This window comes from Pteropus alecto, unplaced genomic scaffold, assembly GCF_000325575.1.
Source record: "Pteropus alecto unplaced genomic scaffold, ASM32557v1 scaffold16, whole genome shotgun sequence".
Classification (NCBI taxonomy): Eukaryota; Metazoa; Chordata; class Mammalia; order Chiroptera; family Pteropodidae; genus Pteropus; species Pteropus alecto.
In genome coordinates this window covers 2393179-2401236 of record NW_006438867.1, presented here as the reverse complement: position 1 = coordinate 2401236, position 8058 = coordinate 2393179, and the positions used below count along the sequence as shown (strand labels likewise).

General features: G+C 40.6%; 1 protein-coding gene across 4 annotated transcripts in view; it reads left to right on the top strand.

Moving 5' to 3' along the window:
• The window catches only part of SERTM1 (serine rich and transmembrane domain containing 1), a 26634-nt gene extending 19573 nt beyond the window's left edge, over positions 1 to 7061 (top strand). For 2 of the 4 annotated variants that reach the window (XM_015592449.2, XM_025049538.1), the window contains exon 2: positions 4268 to 7061. In XM_015592449.2, the coding sequence (XP_015447935.1) occupies positions 4401 to 4778 (378 nt within the window). In that variant the 5' untranslated portion in view covers positions 4268 to 4400 and the 3' untranslated portion in view covers positions 4779 to 7061. The remainder of the gene's footprint in view (positions 1 to 4267) is intronic. The other 2 variants (XM_015592450.2, XM_025049537.1) reach the window with 1 other exon arrangement.
• Positions 7062 to 8058: the final 997 nt, after the last annotated feature.

The window sequence follows — 8058 nt, the reverse complement described above, 5'->3', positions numbered from 1 at the left end:
TTTTTATTCTTCCAGAGAAATGGCACTGAGTGACACAGAACCAGAGACCCCCAGGTCTGCCTTATCTGTGCTGTCCCTTCATCCCCCACCCCCACTGGGCTCATGGTGACATTACAAGTCCATTCTTCCTCATTTCAGCAAGTGACTGCCTTTTGTAGATTTCTTCCCTGCGCAGTTTTTTTATTCCAAGAGACAAAGGAAAAGCTGGCTAACCATAGACCTAAACATTTCTACAGATCATTTACAGTATTGTGACCCAGCCATCTTGTTTTTCTTTCTTTCTAAGAATGAGTCAGAATGAAAGTATTACAATCCCCATATGCCTTTAGGTGCCCCCTGAAATGAGAGTCCACTGGCACTTCCCCAAGACAGGTCAAAGCTATGCATTTGAGATGAAGTCTTTTCTTTCAAGAAAAGAAACAAACAGTGTTTGCAGGAAAAAGACCAAGAAGCATCATCTTAAAACACACTTGTTTGATTTCATTTCCACGATGCCAACTTCAGCTTCATTCACACTGTCATGACACTTAAACTTGTACAATTTGGTTCATCCTGAGCATTGTACATGGACTGTCAAGACATTTACCAGAGAGAAAGATTTATCAATTTTTAAAATTTCAATAAGGAAATGAGAATCAATGTCATCAAATTAAAATTATCTCTAATAGTGCATATACTCTGTTGTTTCGGAGCAGAACAATGAAATTTGTATGTCTGTTGTGTTATTAAGAAGTATTCTGGAAATGATATTAAATCTGAAATATTGGGGGGTATTTAAAGGAGAAGATATTTAATTGTGAAATGTCAATTAAGGATACACGGTTTCATTTATCCATTTCTACCATTCTTCTAAGGCCACGTGGAAAATTAGATACTTTCCCCAAATCTTAGCTTCATTGCCAGTTAACTATCCCATAGACATCAGGCACACAGTGGGCTTTTTGTGTGAAAGAAGGTGATCTACAGGATGTATAAGTACTTTTGGAATATTTATACTGTAAAGAGATACCTCAGTTTTAACAAGTGGCCTGGTAGCCAGCTGTGAGCTCTGCTGCAGAATGGCTGGTACTCCAATGACATCATCTGTGCCTCCAGCCCACCCCCAGAAAATGATACCGATTTGGATATCAAATAGGGCTTTAGAAAAATCAGCCACTTGCAGCTGAATCTATGACCTGCACACGTTCACACACATTCAAACTGTAGGACTGGTAAGTTCCTCTGGTCTACCTGGGCACTCAAGGAGAACTCTTTTTCTACTTGTACTTTACCTGGGATGGCCTTTTACAATTTTCTAAGTACGATTATGGAAACGTTATCACATCTTAACTCAGGACCTCCTGTAGAGGTAGGAAATATGAGCATCATTTTACAAATGGGAAAACTGAAATATCAAGACTAAACTTGTCAGAAGTAAATGGCAGATAGGAACTAATTACCCAAGTCTCATAATTTTTCTCTTCCTATCATAGTTGAAAAATTAAGAACACAGTTCAGGCATGAGTTCTAGTCACCTCTCTGTCACTGTCCAGCTGTGTACCCAGTAAATCACAAAGTTTCTGCAACTCAGTTTTCTCATCTGCAAAATGTGAATAATCCCTGCTCTACCTGCCTTACAAAGTAGTTTGTATGAGAGACACACAAAATGCATCATTCCTACCTTTTTCTTTGCTCATGCCGGGAAAAGAGGATGCCAAATTCTTACTACCAGAAAGACAAGAAAATTAAGACCAGATGGTATAAGGGGTGAGGATGTGCGGAAACCTAGTCCTGGCTTGTTCTCTAATTAGACATCTTTCTTTTGTCAAATCCAATCTTTTGTCAAATTTTTCTCAGTTTCCTCAGGTACATTTAGGAGGTTTTGCCAGAACGTCTGGAATATTTCAATTCAGTCCATGAGTGTTCTACCTCTTTTTCTTTCCTATACTTCATGCTGCCTCTTAGATTCTCTTTTCCTTAAAGATGAACATTTACGTGCCGTAAAAAGGCAAGTATTGCCAAATCAGTGTAACGTATTTGCAATTCCACTGTGATTCTCTTTCTTTTTAAAGGCTTCCCAGGAGCCTGTAGCAGACTAATGAAATCAAAATCACCAGGCAAAGCCTAATGAGGAGTAGGAGTCAAATTATTTTAGGAACTACACACAAGACACTGCCCGTGGCCTACTGAGATCATGAGCCTGTGTGACGCCTGACAGGGATAGCCCTCTCAGAAATGTCTCCTCCTTTCCAGGGATCATTAGTGATGCTCAGCTCTGGCCACAGTAGCCAATGTCAGCCCCTCAAATCTAATTAGATTTGGAGAGCAGAGGGAAAGGCAAGTTTTCAAGGTAGAATACGGAGCAGAGTTTAGGAAAAGAGGAAGCCAGGGCAGAGGAGGTGTTTCCACGTTTGTGTTTCACTACATCTGATGCAAAGAGATTTAGAAGTTTACAACACAATGATCTAATGCTGTAAAGAGCTAGAAAGAACATCTTTTCTGGACTTGAAGAAAGAGTCATTTATGGGGAGAAATCATCTTCAGGCTGCTTCCCTCATCCACATGAGCTGGAGGCCCAGTTAGAAACCAGCTGTGACTTCTCCAGTCATGGAGGAGAGGGTGTCGGTGATGAGCTGAACGCACACCAAGAGCCTGAGGAGTCAGTCTCTGTCCCAATTGCTGCCTGCCCGTCTCAGTCCACTTTGCTCCTGGCTAGGAGAATATTGTTCCTTCTGAACACCTCTTATATGCACACACACACACATACACACACACACACACACAAATACAAATACACACACGCACACACACATATTTTGACCCAACCATTTATAATTCACTAAATACTTCCATTACTTCCATGCCTATTATCATGATACCTGCATAACACAGTGAGGACATGGGGCAGGTGTCATAAATTTTACAGATGAGAAAAGTGAAGCTGAGCAACTGCAGGAAATTTTCCCAACTTCCCAAAGATAAAGGAGAATTTAGACCTCAAACTCAAGAGTCTTGTGAGCAAACCTAGTACTATTTCTGTCATCCAGAGGGAATCTAACCTTTGTTCTAAGTTAATCTAAACTTTCTTATTCAATGACTAAACTATGCAGAACAAAGAATGTAGGTAGATCTAAAAAGAAAAGAAATACATAGAAATGGCCCCTGAACTCAAGAAGGCACAATTTTATGAAAAAATCAGCAAATTATAAATGTTTGGCAAAAATCAAAGTTCCCACAGTGACCAGGACATGGAAGCAATCAAAGTATCCTACAGTAGATGATTAGATAAAGAAGCTGTGGTACACATATATAATGGAATATTACTCAGCCACAAGAAGAGATGAAATACTGCCATTTGCGACAACCTGGATAAACCTAAAGATAATCATGCTAAGCAAAATAAGCCAGACAGAAAAAGTTGAAAACCACATGATATCACATATATGGTATATAAACCTAAAAGCAACAAACAAACAGGACAGAGACTCATGGACATGGACAATAGGCTAGTGGTTACCAGAGGGTAGTGGAGGAGGGGGACGGTGAGGTAAATGGGGTAAAAGGGCTCAAATATGTGGTGACAGAAAGAAATATAACTATGGGCGGTGAACACACAATGCAATGTATATATGTCTCATTGTTGAATTGTACACCTGAAATTTACTGGCTTTTGTTAGCTAATGTCACCATAATATAAATACATACATACATACATACATACATACATAATAGCACATGCAATAATATACAGTACATAATACTTGATAATGATGATAAATGACTATATTACTGGTTTATGTAAAAAAAATCAAAGTTACATGTGCAATGATTCTTCAAAGCAGGATAGAGGAAAGCACTGGTTGGGGATTGTGCTAGTGGGCTGGAGGGTGCACAGAATTAATTTTCTGGAGGAGGGAGGTTTGGAGCTAACGTTTTCGGTCCTATTCTCAGAGCATCCACTTGGAGCATCTGTTGAAATCGCAGCAGATGGAGCACATCAGAAATGTATTTTCCTTTTTATCTTATCTTTAGTTCCTTGAAGAAACCTGGCACCTAGGGTACTGTGGAGATAAAATAAAAGTTCATTTTTGTATCATCATTTGTAGTGTAAAGACACAAACATGACTTGTTCCTGAGGCAGTTATTTCATTCTTTTTCCTCCTTTGTGGGTTTTATAATTAAACCTTCTGAAATGAAGACTAGCAATGAGATTTAAATGTAATATTTTCTCAACAATGCACTCAGTTGTTTTGTTTTTTTGTTTTGTTTTGTTTTTTGTGTTTTGCAGCATCGATGGACACCTAATCCCCTGCTACCTTTGTCTGAAAACCAAGAAGTTTTGTTCTACTGATCTAACTGCCTGAAATTTTTGCTGACATTATACAGGGGGAAAAAATGCTGATTCTGTCCTTTTTTAACCCATGTGTGAAACTTTGACTTGCAATATACTTATTCATTCTCTGAACCTCATAAAGATGTCTGAACCTGACTCTTCATCTGTGTTTTCAGGAAATGTGGAGAATGGCACTTTCCTTGAGCTATTTCCCACATCCCTGTCCACATCGGTGGACCCATCCTCAGGCCACCTATCAAATGTCTACATCTATGTGTCCATATTCCTCAGCCTTTTAGCATTTCTACTTCTGCTTTTAATCATTGCCCTCCAGAGGCTCAAAAATATCATCTCCTCCAGTTCCTCCTACCCTGAGTATCCAAGCGACGCGGGGAGTTCCTTCACCAATTTGGAAGTCTGTAGTATTTCCTCTCAAAGGTCCACTTTTTCAAACCTTTCATCATGATGAAAATGGAAGAATCCTTGAATGCCGCTGCAGCTTAGGTCTTCCCTTATGGGAAGTGTCACATGAAGCAGTTGCCTCATGAGAAAAATGACCTTTTAATTTTTGTCAACCAGTTAGACCTGTTTCTTCACGATTTATTTTTCCATTCATGAGGCTTTTCATTTATGAATGTAGAAGCCGATGTTGACAGAAATGTGTGCAAACCTCAAGGTGTATTTCACACAAACCACCTGACGAATCAGGAGTTGGCTTCTTCAAGGTGGATCAGTTCATTCCAGCCGTTGGACACCCGGGGCAGTTCCCTGAGGGCCTCGCAGTGGGTGCTGTCTGCGGACTCTGCATCTCATTTCTCTTACAAAACTGTGAAACCAACTGAGCCAGCAGAAACTGGCAAAATTAAGTCTGAGCTATTTAGAAGATATTTTCCATATTTAAAAGATAAAGCAGAAATACCAAATAAAAAAAAAGAGTCAATTTAGATTTAATGTATAATATTTCTAAAACTAGAGGCAAAAATATGCTAAATGTTTTATTTAATTTCACATTGACAAATGAGAATCACATTTATTGATGAATTAAGTTGTATTTGGAAAAGTTTTAGAAGAGTTTAACTTTTAATTATGATGCAGTTTGTAATGTATTTCTTCCTCCTGAGGTTTTTTTTCCCACTTATGTTATAATGTTCTAGAGTTGCAGAATTCTTTGTGGTAATTGCTGTTACTATTGCTAAGAGAAGAACCCAAAAAGGCAGCAGGAAGTTTTTATTTTATGCCCATAATTTCCATCAGTGGGAATTGAGTATATGGAAAATGTTAATTTAGTTGTGTTTTATACAATAATAACTCCTGGCAGTCATGTATGTCCCTTTATTCAGTTGCACAGTCTTTATAATTTTAGTACAGAATTATATTAAGTCTCTGAGATGTCAGATGTTTGTTTACTCTCATTAGGTTACATTGCTAATATATGTTATTATATATGCCGTGAATGTTACATGTCTCTGATAATTGTTGTATGTGAAGATAATACTCTGCATTTACAATTCTAGGACATGGGTTTGTATTAAAAATTATACTCAAGCTGTGCAGCTCCTGGAAGCCTGGTGATCCTGGGAGCTGCCCTACTGTGGTCAGCCACGCACTCTGACCTGGAGGCGCACACGTGGGCACAGGCATGGAATGTGGAGGAAATCAGGCTGCCCCTAGGGTCGGGGGAAAAAGCAAACTACAGCTTCGCAAGATAAGAATTTTAATTTGAAAAAGAAATGCCCCCCTCGGCATAAACGCTGAACTTGTTCAGCCTGCGGAAGCGTGGCATCAGCATAGCCGCGTCTTCCCGGGGCAACAGGGCCATCCTCGTCCTGATCACCTGCTGGTCTTTAGGAGTGAAGCTTCACACGCCTTTTGGACTGATGGCTGGCAGCACTACCCACTAACTGGAATGAGGTAAAGAATCCACCATTTTCACAAGGTTTATCTTTGTCACTCTAAAACGCTAGGAGAGATGAGGCCTGGTAACGATGATCAGGTTCCTTTTTCTTAATCCCTAAGTCTCACTTAAATCAAACCACATTGAACTACTTTTATATCAATAATGCTCCCAAACACCATAAAAACTGCAGACGGTCACTGCCCTAATTAGTGAAAAATTTAACTCTGCTGCCATTTAAAGCATAGCAGTGTGTTGGAGTGTTATTATGTTGTATAAATGCTGGACTAGAAAAACTCTGCTATTTTAGATCATTATCGGCATTCTCTGAACGTGTGTGTGTGTGTGTACACAATGCATTCTCAGAATATATATATACATGTGTATATATTCACAATAACCCATTAAAAGTTGTATGAAAGCTAAGAGGATTACAGAGGCATCTATATTATCAGTTTTGCTCTTTGATTCATCTTGCGTCATTTTGGTTACTGAGGAAGAAAGGACATGGATGAAGTGATATTTAAAAATAAAGAAATGAGTTTGCCACACAACAGGACAATCTGAGTATTATCTGTGCTAAGGAAGGACTTTATACTCTCTAGAAGAGACATAAAGACTTCTGAAAATAAATTATTTTTAAAAATCTGCAGACACACTCCCTCCCATCCCTGCTGTGATGGTTCTTGCTCTCAAGGTTAAGTTGAATTAGGAGCAACATTCGAAGATGTAAAATAGGGTGTGTGCTGACAAACTTGCCAGGATAACAGGCTGTACAACTTGAGGTGAATTTATATTGTTTAAGAAGTACAGAAAGGTTAGAAGACTGGCTTATAAATAAAGAAGTAGAGCCCATTGAAAGCCTGGTTCTTCTCGTCTTCTTCAGTGACGTGCTCCACGATCTTCTCTCCTTAGGAGGCTTTTTCCATCACCCTTTTTCTGCACATCCTCTCTGAAGCGAGGTCAGTAATGTGTGGCCCAAGCGTTATTAGCCTCTTCCATGTTAGAAGCACCTCTCTCTGGGGCAGTGAGTCCCACACTTCCCTGGTCAAAAGAATCACCTGGATGCTTGGGAAATATTCAGGTTCCCAGGCCACAGCTCCGATGTCAGGAATGGAGGACAGGGGGTCTTACCTCTTGTCCACTGCCTAAATAACTGCCATTTGTCCAAGCTACGTGTCCCTCCACACACACAGCTCAAAGGCCCCCACATCCTGGAACCAACTCACTTTCCTGCTCAGGTCTGAACTCCAGGCTGCCCGCCTCAGTGGAAAGCTGCTGCCGTCGCACTGAGCTCAGCGGAGAAGGGATGTGAAGAAGGTCATATCTCTTTGCCCCCCACGACATCACTTTCACAAGACCATGCACATATAGCAGACTAGGTTGGAGGATTGGGGGAACCTGATGGGATTTATAGAATGAGAGAAAATATTTTACACTGTATATAACTAGACTATTTTCACAATCTAAAGAAAGCAATAGCACAACTAGAAAATGAACCGTCGTCAGAAGCAACACCAGTTTCTACACTTGCTGCCCTGCCTGAGGTCTGCCTTCCCCACAGGGCTCCCACTTCAAACCCATGGCAGGCCCCACTTTCCTTTAGACCATTCTGCCCTCTAGGATCTGTCCCAGTTGGGAAAACACACAGGGCCCAAGCCTTCCATACCACATTTCTCAGAGCCAGAGTTAGGGTAGAATGGCCCAAGGAAGCGTGTGGAAGGGGTGAGTTTGTGGGGGGAGGGAGGCGGCTGTGAGAGCCCAGGACCAGCTCTCCTCAGAGCCTCTCCGTTCGTGAGAGCCCTGTCATGCTCTTTCTTCCTGGTTATCCAGTAGGCAGGTGGCTCTCATG